The 24,160-nt window shown below is 37.8% G+C and overlaps 2 protein-coding genes across 2 annotated transcripts; both read right to left on the bottom strand.

The window, feature by feature from the left end:
• Positions 1-3,826: 3,826 nt before the first annotated feature.
• On the bottom strand, positions 3,827-11,179 carry LOC148215377 (vomeronasal type-2 receptor 26-like). The gene is made up of 5 exons (XM_088143646.1): positions 10,983-11,179; positions 9,874-10,165; positions 8,135-8,989; positions 6,628-6,754; positions 3,827-4,725 (listed from the first exon to the last, which is right to left on the bottom strand). The coding sequence occupies exons 1-5, from the start codon at positions 11,177-11,179 to the stop codon at positions 3,827-3,829; spliced, it is 2,370 nt and encodes a 789-aa protein (XP_087999772.1).
• Positions 11,180-15,503: 4,324 nt separating this feature from the next.
• On the bottom strand, positions 15,504-23,116 carry LOC148215378 (vomeronasal type-2 receptor 26-like). Its single transcript, XM_088143647.1, has 4 exons — positions 23,031-23,116; positions 21,811-22,102; positions 18,330-18,456; positions 15,504-16,402 (listed from the first exon to the last, which is right to left on the bottom strand). The coding sequence occupies exons 1-4, from the start codon at positions 23,114-23,116 to the stop codon at positions 15,504-15,506; spliced, it is 1,404 nt and encodes a 467-aa protein (XP_087999773.1).
• Between the last annotated feature and the right edge of the window lie 1,044 nt (positions 23,117-24,160).

Consider the following 24,160-nt stretch of genomic DNA (forward strand, 5'->3'; position numbering starts at 1 on the left):
GACTGGGATCAAAAAGGTCATATTAATTCTTGAAAGCAAAACAAATGTCTCCCTGAATTTGGAAGATGTTCTTCTCCTTACACATAAAAACTTGCACATACATACATATATATACACAGAAACATAGAAAAAGACATAGTTTTTTTTCCTCAATTTTCTGTGCCTGCCCAACTTTTGTTGATTTCAAGAAATGGAATTTAAGATATCACTCTCTCTCACACAGTCTAGATTGAGTTGCTATTAGAAGGTAAAATCTCAATAGTCTAGCAAAGCCATCAGATCATCTGAAAGGCCACTTTCCTTCTTTATTTAATCCAATCTGTGCTTCTATTTAGCAAGTTAGATTTTCAGAATTGAATCTTTAGGTAAATAGGTAGGATCTTGAGGGGAAGTCCAATATGGAAAAGAAGACTTCTCCATGAAGGCCTACACATATTATGCCCTATGACTAAAATTATTTTTCCTATGTTGCTTTGCAATAGGCAAATTAAAAATAATGAATATTGAAAGTTTGGGGCTGTTCTATTTCTCCAAAAGCATTCAATCTCTGTTTTGAACCCTGCTTCCAAGAGTTTCTTTATTGGTCGTGAGGTTTATGCAAATATCCCCATGAAATATTCCCCTTTAAAAGGAAGTCTTTCATTCTTTGATCCACTCCTTTTCCACAATTTGTGTGCACCAGACTGGTAGAAATTAACAAGGGGACAATGAATTTTTTGCTCTTTTCTTTTCTTTGATAGTCCTGCCAAGATGGGAGTATGCAATTTTAAAGAATGTGACCATTTCTCTCTTTATGCAATATGTATGTATCTTACTTTGTGACACTGGGTCTGTCAGCCTCCAGGGAAAGGGCTTGAATGGGTCACCAGAATCTACCCCATTGATGGGAGAAAATCATATTCACCTTCTCTTCAAAGCCGCACCACCATTGCTTTGGACAACTCCAAGGATGAGTTATCCCTTCAGATGAACCTCTTATCACCTGCCAACACTGCTGTGTATTATTGTGCCTGAGATACACAGTAGGAGAAGTGACTGTCATTCTTAACAAAAACGGAAAATTCATTCTGAATGTATATTTCAGTTCCATCCACAGATTCAGTTCTTAAGATCAGAAAGAGAATGACAGTCAGACTATCAAATTTTTTAAAATGTTTTAGCTGAACATTTTGTTTCTTGATGTACATGTAGATGTTTATTGATTACATTCACTTTCAAATCTCAACAAATCAATATGGCTTAGAACGTAAAATACAGGATGGAGCAAAATAAGGTAAAATGAGATCCTTCTAAGACAGGACTAAATCAGGACAGTGGTCCTGGAAGTTACTCTGGATAGTGACAGGTTCCCCTAGAAGGAATTGTGTATCTTAGCATGCTTCACCAAGCTTGGACAAAATCTAATATTGGGAGTTGAATGGAGCAGGACTTCCTTGGGCTAATGATACTTCATTGATTTAATGGGTTATTGTTGGATGAAGCAAAGTTCTCATCTTTGTAGGTGTTGTCATATGATGGCATTTGAAAATCTTCTCTGAAACTTTATGGTTGATAGTCAATCCTAAAAGGCAAAATCTATCCAACACTGCCATATGTATCTAGAAATTTTAAGGCTGGTTGCTGAATGCGTTGTGGATAATTTAGTCTTCTTTATTATATTTAATCATAACCCCATTTCTAAGGGAAATTGCAAGGTCTCTATCTCCTTTATTCCCAGATATTAAATCAGGGATATATAATGATCCTGCCTTCATTTTCTTCCCACAGAAACTACTCTTTGACTTAGCTGAAATTATGAGCTATTGTCCTTCCCTAAGTTATGCAAAGAAATCCCACAATCGACCATGAATTTAAACTAGAGTCTCCCTGATCCATCGTTTCTTGGCTAATGCAAACAAACAAACAGACAACCATAACTGAGCCTTACATGGAGAACCCGATAGATAAATCTATTTTAAACCTTACACTTTCCAATGACAAGAAAACATGAATAGGAATAACAACTAACTTTTTTCCTCCTCTGTGGTGGCATTGTGTTTAGAATAGTTTAATACCAGTCATAATATAGCAGGGCCTGAAGGGCAGGGATAAATATAATAAATAAATAAATAAATAAATAAATAAATAAATAAATAAATAGGTCTTAATTAGATTCAGTTTCATGACTTTTAATATGCCTCCTTACAAGGTCTCACTGTCCGAACCTCCGCAATCAATCAATTATCCTGCTAGCTTGCTTGCTTTGTTTCTGCCATTACGATGATAAAGAGGGTGGGTGGAGAGCTATTAGGCACAGATGGAGGGCTAAATAGCTATCAACATGGGGCCAGGGGGAAGGTGCAAGGGGAAAAGACATAAAAGTTACTTTTCACGCATGGGCTTCAGTTTTAGCAATGCTTTTGAGTTATATACCAGTCCTTAATAGATGAAGTTTCCTTTGAATCTACATTGGTGTCAAGGGGAGTTGCTTTCATTGGGAACTGTGCGATGCAGGTCATTACACTCACTTATCCAACGAAACATAAGCATTTACATAAAAATGCATCCCCTTTTGCCTGTTGAAATGAATATAGAGAGAGGTGAGCTTGAAGGAAGGCAAACTCAGCTTAAAAGAAAAAAAAGGAAAAAAAGAAAGATTTACCCATGGTAATATCTGCCTTTTTATTCATGTCAATCTGATTCTTGAAGCCTAAAACAACAAATGATTCCAGGCATGGAGCTGGCCTTGCATTGGTGTGACATAACAGTTTCTTTACCAGCAGGGTCCACAAGAAGAGTCTGCATTTTCCTTTCTTCAAGGAAGTGAAATAATGCATTTGTGTGAGTTTCTCCTTTCCCCTCATCTTGCACCTCTGGGTGCACATGCTCACTGGCTGACATAGAAATGGCAGCCCATTTTCCTACTACATTTTTCTTCACTTCGCCATCACAACAACCTTAAGCTCCTACAGTTCTCTTGAGCTTTCTTCTGAAGAGCAACAAATAGAAACCTATCCCTGCTTAGATCAGGTTTTTCCGCTATACCATGGAAACATTCTGTTCCCAATCCCATCAAGAGAATCCTAAACTTAACTATGGATATCTACATATGAGTCACTCCAACTGATCCCAGGAACAACATCAGAGCTCTTTGTCCAGAAGAGTGCAGTACTAGGAACAGCTAAGATATTGCGCAGAACCCTCAAACCCCATGGCCTCTGGTAGAAGACCTGAGATTGAGGAAGACACATACCACCCATAGGGGTGAGAGGGGAGTTTATATATAAATACCCAGTGGAACACTCACATTTTTTTCCCCAGGTATTTTCATTTTGGTGATCCTTCCCTGTATAAGAGAGGGGTGCATAATTTTTTCCTAGGATTTGGGGCTAATTTCACCGTGGCTTTTCATGCCAGGTATCACACTTCTAATATCAAACCAAATCAAAATAGTTATTATGGTCATTGGCCACTTCTAATAAAGGATGAGACAGAAGGAAGAATACATTTCATTTCATTTCATTTCATTAAAATTTCAATCCTTTGAGTAGATATATCAAATCTCCTAACATTAACCAAGAAAGCTAGATTTTCAAAACTTTATTAGTTTGGTGTGTTGGAAAGGGAGAAAGGGTTACAATAAAGAAAATTGGAATTGGTTGAAAATCCAGAAGCATGAGCAATTATTTTGGAATGGGCAACCATAATAAATCTTAATTATCATAATCCTCCATAAAACCTCCTTTGACAGAAATAACAACTTCTATAGGTTTCCTATAGATAGCAAACAGTTTTTCTATTCTTTTTCATCAGCAATTTCTAAGACAGGGTAAGATGACATGATGTACTAATTCCTCTTTATGAGTTGTTCCCTGTGGTTGAGCTCAGGCCTGAAAACAATGATGAAGCATTTTGGCAAAAAGATGCATCCCACTAATGCAGCACTGGAGGACAGGATGGAGAAGACCTCCACGGCTACCATGGCTTTTCCTCTCGTGCTCAGATAGGCTGGAAAAAAGGAGACCCACACACTGCAGAAGGCCAACATGCTGAAGGTGATGAACTTGGCTTCATTAAAGCTGTCAGGTAATTTACGGGCAAGAAAAGCCAGAATAAAGCTGGTGATGGCCAAGATACCCATGTAGCCCAAGACATAGTAGAAGAAGGAGGCTGACCCCTCATTGCATTCCAAAATCATTTCTTTGGCTTCTGAGTGCATGTCTAACTCAGGGAATGGGGGAGATGTTGACAACCAAAGAGCACAAATACATACTTGGATGAGACAGCAGGAAAGGACAATGGAAAAGCCCAATCTTTTCCCCACCCATTTCCTCATCCGAGATCCTGGTTTCGTGGCCATGAAAGCCACCACCACAGTGATGGTTTTGGCCAGGACAGTAGAGATGGCCACTGAGAAGGTAATGCCAAAAGTGGATTGTCGGAGAAGGCAGGTCACTTTGCCAGGTTGACTGAGGAAGAAGAAAGTGGAGAGAAAACAGAGCAGAAGAGAGACAAGGAGGGTGTAGGTGAGGGCCCGGTTGTTGGCTTTAACAATGGGAGTATCCCTGTGTTTAATAAAAGTTCCAAGAACCCAAGATGTCAAGAAGAAGAAACAAAGATCAGTTGAGGTCAAACCAATTCCCAATGTTTCTTCGAAAGTTAGAAAAACCACCGGTTTCAGAATACATCCTTTCTTTTCTTTATTTGGATAATGGTCTTCTGAACATTCAAAACAGTCATCCATATCTGGAAGAAAAGTCAAAGAATTTGTCATCTATGCATTCCATAGTTTTGAAAATAACTATGAGTTGGTGCCAGCTGCTATTCATTTTGAGTTCTTTCTGTTGGTTACCACTATGATCGTGTTGATATGAAAATGTAGTTTTTCCTCAATGGTATCATTTAGGATTGGAATAAAAGAAAGCAAAATGGGAAGGACAATAATTGAAGGAAATGGAGTACTTTCTAAATTTTCCAAATTTATTACAATATAAACAATTACAATATAAACAATTTTTCCAAAAGATGGAGAAGGAAACTGTAATGATTAATATAAGACTTTAGTGACGGAAGCAGAAGTACTGATTCTGAGGTGCAAACCAATATAATTCATATAAACTCATTTAGGTTTCCTCCTTCCTAAAGAGTGAGTTAACTAAGGACAGATCGATCTTCTTATTTTGAAAAAAAAAGTGGGATCGAACAAGCAAAAACAATCACCTAATTTTATGATGCTTCTGTGTTCTATGTGGAGAACATTAGTCAGTGCTACAAACACCCACCTTATGTCCCTTTGAAGGTGGAAGACCTGATCCATTCACCAATCTTCCTTTTTCTGCTGAAGCTTCTTTGCTTTTACTTACTTTCAGGCTTTTGTGCAAAATAAGGCCCAGAGAATGGCAGATTTAGTGGAAAAAATGTTTGCTTTCACTCACATCTAAACTGACCTGAGCCAATCAGAAGGTTGTTTCTTGAGCTTTACACTACCAATAAGAACTCTCCTTGTTTATTTGAAATTTTACTAGAAATTTAACTTTTACTTCATTATCCTTATTTCTATGCTGTCTTTAAAAGAGGAAATTTATGGACCTTAAATCATCTGTTAATCTTGGTCAAAAAGAAAAAGAATAAAAGATAAAGAGGTTTTTGAGTTCAGTCAAAGCCCATAGACTGAAATGATACTTTTCTTTTTTTTTGGTAAAAAAAAGTACTTTAACTAGAAGTTTAACTTTCACTTGATTCTCCTTATTTCTATGCCATCCTTAAAAGAGGAGATTACTGACCCTCATATCATCCTTTAATCTGGACCAAGAAGGAAAAGAAAGATAAAGAAGTTTTTGAAGTGAGTCAATGTTCATAGATTCAACTGATATGTTCATGTAGTTTTTTTGGGGGGGGGAGGTTAGAAGAAAATAGTTTTATCTTGTCTTTTTCCGGCCCCTTTTTATTTAATCCCCAGACTATTCTATAAATTGTAATTGGCTGGTAATCTCCCTTTCAAGCATTTATTAGGTCAGACATTGCTTAGCTGGGCTTACATTGAGTATGTTGTCATCACAAGTGATGAGGCCCGGCACATAGTTCAGGAATCACTAACACAGTTCTTGATCTTAATCATAGTACATGAACATTCCTAGATCCACCTAGCACCCAAAGTTTATTAAAACAACAGATGACCTTTGGCTTTCTCAATTATTGCTATTGTTGCATGAACACCGAAATCCCTAATGATAAGAACACTAATGCAAAAGAGATTGCAAGTGTGAACATCACCAACTTATACTACTATTACCTGGTCTAATTGACTGTAATAAAGTAATTGATTGATTGGTACTACTATTACCACTATTACTACCACTACTACTTTAAATTAAGATTTCTCTGGTGAAATAAGATTTAATAGATTTAGATCTATCTGTCTGTCTGTCTGTCTGTCTGTCTGTCTTTATCTATCCAACCTGAAGAGGGGAACTGTAACTGCAGGATTCCCATTCACAGATTTGGGGATCAAGTGTAAATATTCCCCATTAAGAATTGATAAAAGTAGTAACTACAGATATACATGTTCAGGATATTACATTTCTTTGAAGCCTTATAGCGAAAGGTTAATGGTGAAATGAAAAAAAAATGGAGAAACTGATAACCTACTAATTTGATTGGAAATCTTCCCGTCTGGGCATGGAATACAGTCATAGCAGCAGAATGGTCTGTCTTCAGCCCCTTTTTTCCAGTACCCAGGAGAACAGTTACCATTACAAAGAGAAACAGGAAGAACCTAGAGACATACACATACACATGAAATAATCTGTATTAGACAATGGAAATTGTCTAAACTGGATTAGATGAATGACCATCAACATTATTAATGTTTGGTTCTGTTGTACAAACATCTGAAATCACAGGGACAAGAACACCAAGCAGAGTGCAAGTGTGAACAATAACAACTACCACTAATATTAATTAAGAGTCACATGGTGAAATAAAATGTAGCATTTTCACAGAATATGGATTTTCCCTCGACCATAAGAGAAATTCATGGTTTAATTATGTTTGAAAAAAGATGATACAGGGACATATTTTCTTTCTGAAAGTAATACAAGTTCATGAGATTGTTTTAGGGAGTGAATTTCGTCCTTAGTGCATAAGGATCGTTTCATACCTGGTTAAAACCAGGGTGCCAAAGGATTGTGTTCTCCTCAATGGTGAGTTCTTTTCCTTTTGGAGCACTGTGTTCTAACTGTCCAATTTTAACTCTCTGAAAGGATCTGTTTGGAAAAGAGACCATGTTGAGGATGTCAAAGCCACCTGGACCTTCTCTTTTGTCTTTAAAGAAGACTCTTTCTCCAGCTGAGTTGTTAAAAGAAATCCCTTGAAGAAACGTGTGGAGCTACTTGAAGAAGGATAAGAAGGAGGGAATCATAAAGAAAACAATTAATCAGGGATGAAAGGATTAGTTTACCTTCTGTTTACTCCTATTTCCTGGGAAACCAAAGAACATTTCCAAGCTTGACATACCAAGGAGGAAAATGTCAACCAAAAAAAACCTTCAATACTTGAGATATGCAACTCACTTTTACTTTATTAATTATGTATGACAAGTACTTTAAAGGAGGAAGCTCAGTGATTCTCCTGGTAGTTCAGCATAAGTCTAAAAACCTGCAGTGCTTCATGAAAATAACACACCTAATCTAGCAAAGAATAACTGACATAAACCCTACATTCCCAGTCCAACAACACTGTCTTGACTAAATTGCCAAATCCTAATACGAAAAGTGAAATCCCCACATTTCAGAAAAGCATATTAGGCACAAAGCAAAGAAAGACTGCCTTTAGACACATCGCCATTGAATGCTTCTTGTGACCTGGCTGGATGAATTTACAAGACATGCCAATTCTAGGTGGAGATCAAAAGTTTCTTTATGGAACCTAGGAGGATATATAAATCCCACTGGCTAGACTGAAATTTGCGAAGGCATCATTTATTTTCATTCTCTTGTATTCTATAACATAGAATGACCACATACACTACTGACTTTCTTGCCTCAGGATCTATACTGAGATGTGGCCACAGCCCAGGGCAAACAAACCCCATTAAGATGTTGATGAAAATGACCATTCACTGAAACAAAAGGTAGGTATGGCATGGAGAGGTTACCTGCCAAGGCTGCAGCTCTGGACATTCAAACCTTTGAATTTCTCTCTGTTTGGATCTTGATCTCAGTGTCTCCTGCAAAGAATGTGCCACTGCATAAACAGCATTGTAAATGTTGTAGCTTTGGCCTGTCATCTGCAACTCAAAGAGAGGCTCAGGCAGATTCTCCAAATTCTCTTCTCCACTACAAGTTTCACTGGTCATTGAGGGTGGTTCTGCATTTGAAAGTGAACAGTCAAACAATTGTTCCCAAAAGTCTTGAATAAATCCATCTTTGTGGGTGGAAGGTTTGATGCCTTGCACAAATTCTTTGAAGCCTTGAACTTCTCTTGAATGAACTGAAAAGGAAAGAGCCCCATTGAACATCTGGAGATCCCAACCCCTTTGCATTCCAGGCAGTATGAAATCAATCGGGCTCATCAGGATCCAAACCTTTCTGAATGATGCACTCTCTTTATTTTCAGGATCACGTAGAAACATGACGGTTCTGAGCCACAGAATTGTGAATGATTCTCCATAGACAAGATAAGCATTTGCTTTTGGATTCATCAAATTTTTATAAATAATTGCCATTTCATCAAGGAATTCTGAGAAGTCATCCAGTTGAGCTTGTTGTGGAATGTTTTGTGCGAAAGCTAAACAGATGCCATTCTGGAAAAGCAATGGCTGCAGTTTCTGCAAAAAATGTTCTCCCTTATTATTATTATCAAAAGCAAAGACTCCAATCCACGTCCATGCAAAACGGAGAAGAAGTTGGATAACTCCAGTGTACTGATGGTCCTCAAATGGGACCATGCAGTAAAGTTTAGAAAACTTAATAGTCTGAAACTCTTCTTGGGAAATAGAGCCATAGCTCAACTAAACTAGGAAAAAAAAAATTGTCATTATTCATGAGAATCAAGGGAAAAATTATGGAAAAATGACTGCTGGATTGAAACCAAATAACAATGTCCCTACACTGAATATTTCTCAATCTGTAGGTACATTATGGCAGTTCTGATGAACAATAAATTTAACTAAATCCCAAAGTAAAATATTTTCACACCTTTGGAATATCACTGGATTCCAAACCAAAATTAGCTTTCTAATATAGAGTTCCAGAATGTTCTTTGCCATGAACACCTGTAAACCTGCTGAGTGATCATGGGAAGTCTTCCCTGGCTCAGGAAAGAATTCTTCAGAGGTAGATCTATTGGATTACCTTCTGCCCTTCTCTGTGGCAGATAGAATAAAATATCTATCCATGAAATCTATCTCCATGTGATTTTGGAGAAATAGAAACACTCAATTTATTGCCATCCTCCTTTATTTTAATTATAGAGATCCCCAAAAGGACCATATAGCCCCAATCCTCCAATAATTCCCAGGCAAAACAGTTAAGGTTTATACTAAAGTATTATGACCAGACATTAACCAAGACATAGCAAGGAGAGGTGCCACCTATTGGCAGATGGTGGTAAAAAGACAATTGCAGCTGACCCTGTGAAATAAGTTTAATCTTGTTCTGTAATTTGTGTGTAAAATTTTAATTTTCTGATGTATGATCATAATAAAATATTTTGATTGTTTTTATTGTATTACCTTGAGCCAACGTTTTGCATTGTGGGAACAAATGGCAGAAGGGAGAACAAATTATATATAACTAAAGTCCTGCCAAAAGGCATGGCAAAACAATAATCTCTAATATTAATTACCAAAGAATTCAAGGTTTCTCTCTCACCCACACTCCCTACCAAAATTACCTGTGGGATTTTGTAGACATTTATGGTGTCTGCCATATAGGATGAAGTATCAGAGACAAGTGCTCCAATGATGGCCAGGAGATTTTTCTGGCTGTCACATTTGTAGTTGGGGACAAATTTCCTGGATTTGAAGAGCAGGTCCAGAGTGGTGCGATAGGTCATCCTTGGATTGTAGTAACTGTCATAGATGTGGAACCCAAGAGTGATGTTAGGCAAGATCTGGGAGTCCTCATTGACCTCCTTCACAGCAAAGGCCAAGGCAAGGACGTGCTGGTAGAATTTTAAGATTATACTGCAAATAAATTAAGCACAGCCTTTCAAAATATAATTTTGCATATTCTTCCAGTGTGGTCATTGTTTGTAACTGAGTAAGGAAAAAGTTGTCTCTGATTGGAGTATTAAATATTTTGGTAATCAGTCCAAATTTGCTTTGCGCACAGTATTTTCCTTTACATTATTCTAGAATGCTACTAATCACAGGGCTTATTGTGGTCATTTCTAAAGTTTTAACTGTAGTGGTGAGTTGAAACTAGACTGGGATGGCAACAAGTATTCTGTTTGTTCTTTTTCTATGTTGATTTAGATTTCTAGGAACTATATTGAATTAGAAAGAATTACAGATTTAGGGTGAGATTCTCTCTAGCCCCACACATTTTCCTTTTCTTAATCTTTTGATTTCTGAAGGAAAATCTCATGAGGAGTCATCAATCTAAGCTCCCTTAGAGTCAACAGCTGTGATTTGTTTCCAGTGCCAGCTGCTAGAGGTAGAAACATGAAAGTACCTTTACTCCACCACAATCGTTCCCTATCCATTTAGTCAAAATAGAATCCCAATACATTTAGCTTGATTCTCATATTTATTTATGTTCTGTGAAAAGTGGCAGTGCAGACTTTGAGCATTCTTCTATTGAGGATGTTAATCTCACCAAATGTGATTTCTTAAGAGAAAGCCCTTAGTAAAATTTAAACTAAATTCTCTCTTCTGTCACCATCAGAAAACTTTCAAAACACACAAAAATCTTACGGTTTCATATAAAACTCTAATTTTTCTATGAAAACAGCTATTAGTCACCTTAGCAAGGTCAGATAATTCAAAGGAAAATCCTTACTTTGGTGAATCATAAAGGTTTAGAAAAGGATGTTGATTAAATGGAATTATTAAAAACTGGTAAACCATCTGAGAAACCATTTCACCAATGACAAGGTCACCAGGCTGGTACCACTCATGTGGAATAGGGAAGGCATCACTTGCAGGACAACTCAGAGTAACTATTTTGTCTACCAGAAACACCAGGAGGATCAACATCGTGACTCTCTGCTTATGGAGAAAAGGTCTGGGTCTATCATTCAAAGAAAGGTTCTGGCTTATGAGACAGGAGAAAGAGAACTTGTGGAAATGAACCTCACAGAATGAGCATTCCCCCTTCCTGCCTCTCTGGGGCTCTAGAAATATTTATATAGATTGCTTTTGACTTCCTATTCCCTCTGCACAGACCTTTTGCTTTTTTGGCCTACTAGAATAATAGAGTGATTTCAGTCATTCATCAGGGACATCATTATCCTTGAACCATTAGGAACCTGGCCATTTTTCTTCATGTAGTTTATCAACATCTTTCTCAGTTTTGCTGAGAGAATAAGTGACTTATGCTTAACTGCTTTTGAAAATATCTGGAAAAATAGAATTGGGAAGGTTGAGATGACAAAATTGCCCTAATTCTAGAAGTCAGGACCAATGTCTGATTTGGTCAATGGGTCGGAAAACTCTATTTCTCTGTAAAATGACTCTGGAAATGTTGAAACATCCACTGTCTGGTATAGATTAGCATCTCTTGGTTTGAGAATCCTTTAGGAATTAGTTAAAAGAGAAAATTGAATTAAAAAATCATTGACCCCCCAAAGAGAAAAGGAAGAAACCCGTGTTAAGGGCACAAGAGGAGGCAGGGATATTTGAAAAAGCAAAGTAATATATGTTTGATGTTTTTCTGGTATGTGGTTTTTATACTAAGAAAAAGGGGAGAAATTTCCCCCCCAGGAACTCATATCTGTGTTGTTCCAGGACATATAAGTTATTAAAACAAAAACAAAAAAAATCTATCTATCTATGGTTCCAGAGATCCTCTAGTGAGAGGGAAAACCGGCAGGTTTTCTTGACTGTTTCAGTGAAATGAATTTAAATGAATACCTTCTGTCTTTGAGGAACAACCTTCAACACTAAAGGAAGAAGCAGTCAAGAAATATGCTACAGATAAGCACTTGGTACAGCAGCCATGAGGGCTTTGGAAAAGATATTCAAATGCTGTCATGTCTCTCTATACAAAGATCAGAATCAAGCAAGCCATGGTATTTCCTGTGACATTTGCTCTATGGAAGTGAAAGTTGGGCTTTAAAAAAGCAGGATAGGAAGAATATTGATGCCTTTGAACTTGGTGTTGGGGAAGACTCCTGAGAATATTGCGGAAAGTCAAGAAAACAAAATTGACGGATCATCAAACCAGCCAACCAGCCAACCCAGAATTCTTACCCAAAGCATAAACGACTAGGCTCAAATGATCTTGCTTTGGACACATTATGTGAAAACCCAGTTCTCTCGAAAAGATCCTAATGGTGGGAAATGTGGAAGGACAGAAGAAGATATGATCACCAGCAGCAAGATGAATGGACTCAGTTACGTTGATAACGAAAGTACTGATGGGAGAATTGAAAGTACATTTTACAGATATATTATCATGGAGAAAATCTGTATGATCTATCCAACGATAGATTTGCACAACTTCCTGAACATCAGTTTTGAGCATTTCTAAGTCTAAACTAAGCCTAAGTTAAAGTCTAAACAAACCAATATGGTCCACAATGGAGCAGTCCTGTAGAATACTTATTGTGAATTGAAGTTAGAGCAGGCAGTCATAGAACCACACTTGCCATTTCTAACATATGATATCCTTCTCTGAGGTTTTCTTGCTATGGAGATCTTGAACACTCTTTGCAGATACGCCATCTCATCCTCTTCTGCATTTGGAGTTTCTGATCCAGAACACACCTACCTAAAGGATCAACCCCACCTGCTCCCCACCCCATGTGCCAAATATTCTGTATCAGTCCAATTCACTTCTGGATTCAGAAGGTAGCCAAATGTAACAAACATTCATGATTTGTATAATATTTCAATTATGTTAATTTCCATAAACAGTTGGAAAATGACCAGCTTTCTATGCCATGAAACCCCAGGATACAAAATCAGACACGTATAATGTATTGTCGAAGGCTTTCATGGCTGGCATACGATTGCTGGTGTGGGTCTTCCGGGCTGTGTGGCCGTGTTCTGGAAGTTTTGTTTCCTAACGTTTCACCAGCACCTGTGACCGGTATCTTCAGAGTGCAGGAGCACAGACAGGAGCAGTTCTCTCTGTGCCCAGGGTGATGTGACCCTTTTTTGGGTATTTATAGAGATCTGGGGGGGGGGGAGAAAGGGGGGATTGGGGTGGTTGGGTTACTGAGTGGCTGCTTGTTTTGGAGTCAGAATCTGTGTTTATCTTCCTGGGGATTAGGCAGGGTTTTTTCTTCTATTGAATTGTTAAGGAGAGGCTGCTGGGGTTGATTAGCAAGTTCATTGTGTGAACTGTTCACACGTCCTGGTGGTTGAGCTGAGTTCCTTGACCTTTTGCAGGCTGTATTTTTCAGGATTGGTAGCCAGGTTTTGTTGATTTTTAGACCCTCCTCTTTTTTATTGAAACTGTCCTGGTGTTTGTGAATCTCAATGGCTTCCCGGTGTAGCCTGGTATAGTGGCTATTGGTGTTGTCCAGTATCTCTGTGTTTTCAAATAGGATTTTGTGTCCAGTGTGCTTGAGAGCATGTTCAGCTACTGCAGATTTTTCTGGTTGCTGTAGTCTGCAGTGTCTTTCGTGTTCTTTTATCCTGGTATGGATGCTGTGTTTTGTGGTCCCGATGTATACTTGGCCGCAACTGCATGGTATGCGGTATACTCCTGTGGCGGTGAGGGGATCCCTTTTGTCTTTTGCTGATTTTAGCACTTCTTGTACTTTTTGGGTGGGTCTGAAGATTGTTTGGAAATTGTGTTTTTCCGTCAGTTTTCCCATGCGGTCTGTGATCCCTTTGATGTAGGGCAGAAATACTTTGTTGGTGGGTGGCTGTTTTTCTTCTTCAGTCGCATGTTGTTTTCTTGGTTTGATGGCTCTTTTTATTTCATTCTTGGAGTAGCCATTCACTTGTAGGACCCAATTAAGGTGGTTAAGTTCAGAATTTAAGAATTGGGTTTCGCAGATCCAATTGGTACGATCCATGAGGGTTTTGATAATGCCTCTTTTCGGACGTGGGTGGTGATTAGAGTTTTTGTGTAGGTACTGGTCTGTGTGGGTGGGTTTTCTGTAGACTTTGTGTCCTAATTTAAGGTCTGGTTTGCGTATGACCAACGTGTCTAGAAATGGAAGTTGGCCATCCACTTCTTTTTCCATGGTGAATTGTTTATTGGGGTGGATGCTGTTTAGGTGGTTCAGGAACTTCTCCAGGTCTTCTTCATCCTGATCCCAAATTGCGAAGGTGACATCCACAAATCAGAACCAGACTGTTGGGGTAATGGGTGTGGTTTCTAAAGCCCGTTTTTCAAAATTTTCCATGTAGAAATTTGCTCTGACTGGGCTCAGGGGGCTTCCCTTGGTGACACCGTCCATCTGCTCGTAGTACTCATCTTCAGTACTTCACTTCGCCATCACAACAATCTTAAGCTCCTTCAGTTCTTTTGAGCTTTCAGGGTTCTTTTGAAGAGCAACAAACAGAAACCTTTACCTGCTTAGATCAGGTTTTTCCCCTATACCATGGAGACATTCTGTTCCCACTCCCATCAAGAGTATGGGTATATATCTACATATGAGTCACTCCAACTGATCCCAGGAACAACATTAGAGCTCTCTGTCCAGAAGAGTGCAGCACTAGGAACAGCTAAGCCATTGCGTGGAACACTCAAACCACATGGCCACTGGTAGAAGACCTGAGATTGAGGAAGACACATACCACCCATAGGGGTGAGAGGGGAGATTATATATAAACACCCAGTGGAACACTTACGTTTTTTCCCCCAGGTATTTTCGTCTTGTTGGTCCTTCCCTGTATAAGAGAGGGGTGCATTTTTTTTTTTCTCTAGGATTTGGGGTTAATTTCACCTTTGCTTTTCATGCCAAGTATCACACTTCTAATATCAAACCAAATCAAAACAATGTTATTATGGTCGTTGGCCACTTCTAATAAAGGATGAGACAGAAGGAAGAATACATTTCATTTCATTTCATTTCATTTCATTAAAATTTCAATCCTTTGAGTAGATATATCAAATCTCCTAACAGTAACCAAGAAAGCTAGATTTTCAAAACTTTATTAGTTTGGTGTGTTGGAAAGGGAGAAAGGGTTACAATAAAGAAAATTGGAATTGGTTGAAAATCCAGAAGCATGAGCAATTATTTTGGAATGGGCAACCATAATAAATCTTAATTATCATAATCCTCCGTAAAACCTCCTTTGACAGAAATAACAACTTCTATACGTTTCCTATAGATAGCAAACAGCTTTTCTATTCTTTTTCATCAGCAATTTCTAAGACAGAGTAAGATGACATGATGTACTAATTCCTCTTTATGAGTTGTTCCCTGTGGTTGAGCTCAGGCCTGAAAACAATGATGAAGCATTTTGGCAAAAAGATGCATCCCACTAATGCAGCACTGGAGGACAGGATGGAGAAGACCTCCACGGCTACCATGGCTTTTCCTCTCGTGCTCAGATAGGCTGGAAAAAAGGAGACCCACACACTGCAGAAGGCCAACATGCTGAAGGTGATGAACTTGGCTTCATTAAAGCTGTCAGGTAATTTACGGGCAAGAAAAGCCAGAATAAAGCTGGTGATGGCCAAGATACCCATGTAGCCCAAGACATAATAGAAGAAGGAGGCGGACCCCTCATTGCATTCCAAAATCATTTCTTTGGCTTCTGAGTGCATGTCTAACTCAGGGAATGGGGGAGATGTTGACAACCAAAGAGCACAAATACATACTTGGATGAGACAGCAGGAAAGGACAATGGAAAAGCCCAATCTTTTCCCCACCCATTTCCTCATCCGAGATCCTGGTTTCGTGGCCATGAAAGCCACCACCACAGTGATGGTTTTGGCCAGGACAGTAGAGATAGCCACTGAGAAGGTAATGCCAAAAGTGGATTGTCGGAGAAGGCAGGTCACTTTGCCAGGTTGGCTGAGGAAGAAGAAAGTGGAGAGAAAACAGAGCAGAAGAGAGACAAGGAGGGTGTAGGTGAGGGCCCGGTTGTTGGCTTTAACAATGGGAGTATCCCTGTGTTTAATAAAAGTTCCAAGAACCCAAGATGTCAAGAAGAAGAAACAAAGATCAGTTGAGGTCAAACCAATTCCCAATGTTTCTTCGAAAGTTAGAAAAACCACCGGTTTCAGAATACATCCTTTCTTTTCTTTATTTGGATAATAGTCTTCTGAACATTCAAAACAGTCATCCATATCTGGAAGAAAAGTCAAAGAATTTGTCATCTATGCATTCCATAGTTTTGAAAATAACTATGAGTTGGTGCCAGCTGCTATTCATTTTGAGTTCTTTCTGTTGGTTACCACTATGATCGTGTTGATATGAAAATGTAGTTTTTCCTCAATGGTATCATTTAGGATTGGAATAAAAGAAAGCAAAATGGGAAGGACAATAATTGAAGGAAATGGAGTACTTTCTAAATTTTCCAAATTTATTACAATATAAACAATTACAATATAAACAATTTTTCCAAAAGATGGAGAAGGAAACTGTAATGATTAATATAAGACTTTAGTGACGGAAGCAGAAGTACTGATTCTGAGGTGCAAACCAATATAATTCATATAAACTCATTTAGGTTTCCTCCTTCCTAAAGAGTGAGTAAACTAAGGACACATCAATCTTCTTATTTTGAAAAAAAAAGTGGGATCGAACAAGCAAAAACAATCACCTAATTTTATGATGCTTCTGTGTTCTATGTGGAGAACATTAGTCAGTGCTACAAACACCCACCTTATGTCCCTTTGAAGGTGGAAGACCTGATCCATTCACCAATCTTCCTTTTTCTGCTGAAGCTTCTTTGCTTTTACTTACTTTCAGGCTTTTGTGCAAAATAAGGCCCAGAGAATGGCAGATTTAGTGGAAAATATGTTTGCTTTCACTCAACCTCTAAACTGACCTGAGCCAATCCGAAGGTTGTTTCTTGAGCTGTACAGTATCATTTGCAAGAATGGTCATTGTTTATTTGAAATTTTACTAGAAATTTTACTTTTTCTTCATTATCCTTATTTCTATGCTGTCCTTAAAAGAGGAAATTTATGGACGTTAAATCATATGTTAATCTTGATCATATGTTAAAAAAGAAAAAGAATAAAAGATAAAGAGGTTTTTGAGTTCAGTCAATGCCCATAGAAGCAAATGATACGTTCATGCTTTTTTTTTTTTTTTTGGTAAAAAAAAGTACTTTAACTAGAAGTTTAACTTTCACTTGATTCTCCTTATTTCTATGCCATCCTTGAAAGAGGAAATTGCTGACCCTCATATCATCCTTTAATCTGGACCAAGAAGGAAAAGAAAGATAAAGAAGCTTTTGAGGTGAGTCGATGTTCATAGATTCAACTGATATGTTCATGTAGTTTTTTTGGGGGGGGGAGGTTAGAAGAAAATAGTTTTATCTTGTCTTTTTCCGGCCCCTTTTTATTTAATCCCCAGACTATTCTATAAATTGTAATTGGCTGGTAATCTCCCTTTCAAGCATTTATTAGGTCAGACATTGCTTAGCTGGGCTTACATTGAGTATGTTGTCATCACAAGTGATGAGGCCCGGCACATAGTTCAGGAATCACTAACACAGTTCTTGATCTTAATCATAGTACATGAACATTCCTAGATCCACCTAGCACCCAAAGTTTATTAAAACAACGGATGACCTTTGGCTTTCTCAATTATTGCTCTTGTTGCATGAACACCGAAATCCCTAATGATAAGAACACTAATGCAAAAGAGATTGCAGGTGTGAACATCACCAACTTATACTACTATTACCTGGTCTAATTGACTGTAATAAAGTAATTGATTGATTGATACTACTATTACCACTATTACTACCACTACTACTTTAAATTAAGATTTCTCTGGTGAAATAAGATTTAATAGATTTAGATCTATCTGTCTGTCTGTCTGTCTGTCTTTATCCAACCTGCAGAGGGGAACTGTAACTGTAGGATTCCCATGCACAGATTTGGCAATCAAGTGTAAATATTCCCCATGAAGAATTGATAAAAGTAGTAACTACGGATAGACATGTTCAGGATATTACATTTCTTTGAAGCCTTATAGTGAATGGTTAATTAATAAAAAATTAATGGTGAAATGAAAAAAAAATGGAGAAACTGATAACCTACTAATTTGATTGGAAATCTTCCCGTCTGGGCATGGAGTACAGTTATAGCAGCAGAATGGTCTGTCTTCAGCCCCTTTTTTCCAGTACCCAGGAGAACAGTTGCCATTACAAAGTGAAACAGGAAGAACCTAAAGACATAGACATACGTATGAAAGAATCTGGATTAAACAACAGAAATTGTCTAAACTGGATTAGATGAATGACCATCAACATTATTAATATTTGGTTTTGTTGTACAAAAACCTGAAATCAGAGGGTCAAGAACACCAAGCAGAGTAGAAGTGTGAACAATAACAACTACCACTAATAAAAATTAAGAGTCACAAGGTGAAATAAAACGTAGTGATCTAACTATCTCTCTCTCTCTCTCTCTCTCTCTCATCTATCTATCTATCTATCTATCTATCTATCTATCTATCTATCTATCTATCTATCTATCTATCTATCTATCTATCGTATATCATTTACCTAATCTGGATTCAATGTATGCAATATTTAAGTAAGGTTTACTTATTGTACTATACAATACAATACAATACAATACAATAGTATTTATAATACTATTATGGCCAGCATTTTTACAGAATATGGTTTTTCTCTCAACCATAAGAGAAATTCTGGGTTTAATTATGTTTGAAAAAGATGATACAGGGACATATTTTCTTTCTGAAAGTAATACAAGTTCATGAGATTGTTTTAGGGAGTGAATTTCGTCCTTGGTGCATAAAGCATCGTTTCATACCTGGTTAAAACCAGGGTGCCAAAGGATTGTCTTCTCCTCAATGATGAGTTCTTTTCCTTTTGGAGCACTGGGATCTAACTGTCCAATTTTAATTCTCTGAACGGATCTGTTTGGAAAAGAGATCATGTTGAGGATGTCAAAGCCACCTGGACCGTCTCTTTGATCTTTAAAGAAGACTCTTTCTCCAGCTGAGTTGTTAAAAGAAATCCTTTGAAGAAACGTGTGGAGCTACTTGAAGAAGGACAAGAAGGAGGGAATCAAAAAGAAAACAATTCATGAGGGATCAAAGGATGAGTTTCCCTTTCTTTTATTCCTCCTTTGTCAGAGAACAAAGAATGTTTCCTAGCTTAACATGCCAAGGAGAAAAAGGTCAACCTACAAAGAACTATCAATACTTGAGATATGCAAATCACTTTTATTTTATTAATTATTTATGACAAGTACTTTAAAGGACCAATCTCAGTAATTCTCCTGGTAGTTCAGCATAAGTCTAAAAACCTGCAGTGCTTCATGAAAATAAGACACCTAATCTAGCAAAGAATAACTGACATAAACCCGACATTCCCAGTCCAACAACACTGTCTTGACTAAATTGCCAAATCCTAATAAGAAAGGTGAAATGCCCACATTTCAGAAAAGCATATTAAGCACAAAGCAAAGAAAGACTCCCTTTAGACACATCGCCATTGGGTTCTTCTTGTGACCTGGCTGGATGAATTTACAAGACATGCCAATTCTAGGTGGAGATCAAAAGGTTCTTTATGGAACCTGGAGGATATATAAATCCCACTGGCTAGACTGAAATTTGTGAAGGCATCATTTATTTTCATTCTCTTGTATTCTATAACATAGAATGACCACATACACTACTGACTTTCTGGCCTCAGGATCTATACTGAGATGTGGCCACAGCCCAGGTCAAACAAACCCCATTAGGATGTTGATGAAAATGACCATTCACTGAAACAAAACATAGGTATGGCATGGAAACATTACCTGCCAAGGCTGCAGCTCTGGACATTCAAACCTTTGAATTTCTCTCTGTTTGGATCTTGATCTCAGTGTCTCCTGCAAAGAATGTGCCACCGCATAAACAGCATTGTAAATGTTGTAGCTTTGGCCTGTCATCTGCAACTCAAAGAGAGGCTCAGGCAGATTCTCCAAATTCTCTTCTCCACTACAAGTTTCACTGGTCATTGAGGGTGGTTCTGCATTTGAAAATGAACAGTCGAACAATTGTTCCCAAAAGTCTTGAATAAATCCGTCTTTGTGGGTTGAAGGTTTGATGCCTTGCACAAATTCTTTGAACCCTTGAACTTCTCTTGAATGAACTGAAAAGGAAAGAGCCCCATTGAACATCTGGAGATCCCAACCCCTTTGAAATCCTGCCAGTATAAAATCAATCGGGCTCATCAGGATCCAAACCTTTCTAAATGATGCACTCTCTTTATTTTCAGGATCACGTAGAATCATGACCATTCTGAGCCACAGAATTGTGAATGATTCTCCATAGACAAGATAAGCATTTGCTTTTGGATTCATCAAATTTTCATAAATAATTGACATTTCATCAAAGAATTCTGACAAGTCATCCAATTGAACTCGTTCAGGAATGTTTTGTGTGAAAGCTAAGCAGATGCCATTCTGGAAAAGCAATGGCTGCAGTTTCTGCAAAAAATGTTGTCCCTTATTATTATTATCAAAAGCAAAGACTCCAATCCACGTCCATCCAAAACGGAGAAGAAGTTGGATAACTCCCGTGTATTGATGGTCCTCAAATGGGACCATGCAGTAAAGTTTAGAAAACTTAATAGTCTGAAACTCTTCTTGGGAAATAGAGCCATAGCTCAACTAAACTAGGGGGGAAAAAATTGTCATTATTCATGAGAATCAAGGGAAAAATTATGGAAAAATGACTGCTGGATTGAAACCAAATAACAATGTCCCTACACTGAATATTTCTCAATCTGTAGGTACATTATGGCAGTTCTGATGACCAATAAATGCAACTAAACCCCAAAGTAAAATATTTTCACACCATTGGAATTCCACTGTATTCCAAACCAAAATTAGCTTTCTAATATAGAGTTCCAGAATGTTCTTTGCCACGAACACTTGTAAACCTGCTGAGTATCTGAGAATGTGAACTCTTCCCAGGCTAAGGAAAGAATTCTTCAGAGCTAGACCTACTGGATTACCTTCTGCCCTTCTCTGTGGCAGATAGAATAAAATATCTATCCATGAAAGTCTGTCTCCATGTGATTTAGGAGAAATAGAAACACTCAATTTATTGCCATTCTCCTTTATTTTAATTATAGAGATCCCCAAAAGGACCATATAGCCCCAATCCTCCAATAATTCCCAGGCAAAGCAGTTAAGGTTTATACTAAAGTATTATGACCAGACATTAACCAAGACGTAGCAAGGAGAGCTGCCACCTATTGGCAGATGTTGGTAAAAAGACAATTGCAGCTGATCCTGTGAAATAAGTTTAATCTTGTTCTGTAATTCGTGTGTAAAATTTTAATTTTCTGATGTATGATCATAATAAAATATTTTGATTTTTTTTATTGTATTACCTTGAGCCAACTTATTGCATTGTGGGAACAAATGGCAGAAGGGAGAGCAGATTTTATACAATTAAAATCCTGCCGAAAGGCATGGCAAAACAATAATCTCTAATATTAATGACAAAAGAATTCAAAATTTCTCTCTCACCCACACTCCCTACCAAAATTACCTGTGGGATTTTGTAGACATTTATGGTGTCTGCCATATAGGATGAAGTATCAGAGACAAGTGCTCCAATGATGACCAGGAGATTTTTCTGGCTGTCACATTTGTAGTTGGGGACAAATTTCCTGGATTTGAAGAGCAGGTCCAGAGTGGTGCGATAGGTCATCCTTGGATTGTAGTAACTGTCATAGATGTGGAACCCAAGAGTGATGTTAGGCAAGATCTGGGAGTCCTCATTGACCTCCTTCACAGCAAAGGCCAAGGCAAGGACGTGCTGGTAGAATTTTAAGATTATACTGCAAATAAATTAAGCACAGCCTTTCAAAATATAATTTTGCATATTCTTCCAGTGTGGTCATTGTTTGTAACTGAGTAAGGAAAAAGTTGTCTCTGATTGGAGTATTAAATATTTTGGTAATCAGTCCAAATTTGCTTTGCGCACAGTATTTTCCTTTACATTTTTCTAGAATTCTACTAATCACAGGGCTTATTGAGGGCATTTCTAAAGTTTTAACTCTAGTGGTGAGTTGAAACTAGACTGGGATGGCAACAAGTCTTCTGTTTGTTCTTTTTCTATGTTGATTTAGATTTCTAGGAACTTTATTGAATCAGAAAGAATTGCAGATTTAGGGTGAGATTCTCTCTAGCCCCACACATTTTCCTTTTCTTAATCTTTTGATTTCTGAAGGAAGATCTCATGAGTAGTCATCAATCTAAGCTCCCTTAGAGTCAACAGCTGTGATTTGTTTCCAGTGTCAGGTGCTAGAGATCGAAACATGAAAGTACCTTTACTCCACCACAATCGTTCCCTATCCATTTAGTCAAATTGGAATGCCAATACATTTAGCTTGATTCTCATATTTATTTATGTTCTGTGAAAAGTGGCAGTGCAGACTTTGAGCATTCTTCTATTGAGGATCTTAATCTCACCAAATGTGCTTTCTTATGAGAAAGCCCTTAGTAAAATATAAAGAAAATTCTCTCTTCTGTCACCATCAGAAAACTTTGAAAACACACAAAATTCTAACCATTTCATATAAAACTCTATTTTTTCTATGAAAACAGCTATTAGTCACCTTAGCAATGTCAGATAATTCAAAGGAAAATCCTTACTTTGGTGAATCATAAAGGTTTAGAAAAGGATGTTGATTAAATGGAATTATTAAAAACTGGTAAACCATCTGAGAAACCATTTCACCAATGACAAGGTCACCAGGCTGGTACCACTCATGTGGAATAGGGAAGGCATCACTTGCAGGACAGCTCAGAGTAACTCTTTTGTCTACCAGAAACACCAGGAGGATCAACATCGTGACTCTCTGCTTATGGAGAAAAGGTCTGGGTCTATCATTCAAAGAAAGGTTCTGGCTTATGAGACAGGAGAAAGAGAACTTGTGGAAATGAACCTCACAGAATGAGCATTCCCCCTTCCTGCCTCTCTGAGGCTCTAGAAATATTTATATAGATTGCTTTTGACTTCCTATTCCCTCTGCACAGACCTTTTGCTTTTTTGGCCTACTAGAATAATAGAGTGATTTCAGTCATTCATCAGGGACATCATTATCCTTGAACCATTAGGAACCTGGCCATTTTTCTTCATGTAGTTTATCAACATCTTTCTCAGTTTTGCTGAGAGAATAAGTGACTTATGCTTAACTGCTTTTGAAAATATCTGGAAAAATAGAATTGGGAAGGTTGAGATGACAAAATTGCCCTAATTCTAGAAGTCAGGACCAATGTCTGGTTTTGCCAATGGGTCGGAAAACTCTATTTCTCTGTAAAAATACTTCGGAAATGTTGAAACATCCACTGTCTGGTATAGATTAGCATCTCTTGGTTTGAGAATCCTTTAGGAACTAGTTAAAAGAGAAAACTGAATTAAAAAATCATTGACCCCCCAAAGAGAAAAGGAAGAAACCCTTGTTAAGGGCACAAGAGGAGGCAGGGATATTTGAAAAAGTAAAGTAAAATATGTTTGATGTTTTTCTGGTATGTGGTTTTTATACTAAGAAAAAGGGGAGAAATTTCCCCCCCAGGAATTCATATCTGTGTTGTTCCAGGAGATATAAGTTATTAAAACAAAAACAAAAATCTATCTATCTATAGTTCCAGAGATCCTCTAGTGAGAGGGAAAACCGGCAGGTTTTCTTGACTGTTTCAGTGAAATGAATTTAAATGAATACCTTCTGTCTTTGAGGAACAACCTTCAACACTAAAGGAAGAAGCAGTCAAGAAATATGCTACAGATAAGCACTTGGTACAGCAGCCATGAGGGCCTTGGAAAAGATATTCAAATGCTGTCATGTCTCTCTATGCAAAGATCAGAATCAAGCAAGCCATGGTATTTCCTGTGA

This window comes from Python bivittatus, unplaced genomic scaffold (genome assembly GCF_059951505.1).
Source record: "Python bivittatus isolate LINGU-HERP-01145 unplaced genomic scaffold, Pbiv_v1 ctg000360_np1212, whole genome shotgun sequence".
In the NCBI taxonomy this organism is placed as follows: domain Eukaryota; kingdom Metazoa; phylum Chordata; class Lepidosauria; order Squamata; family Pythonidae; genus Python; species Python bivittatus.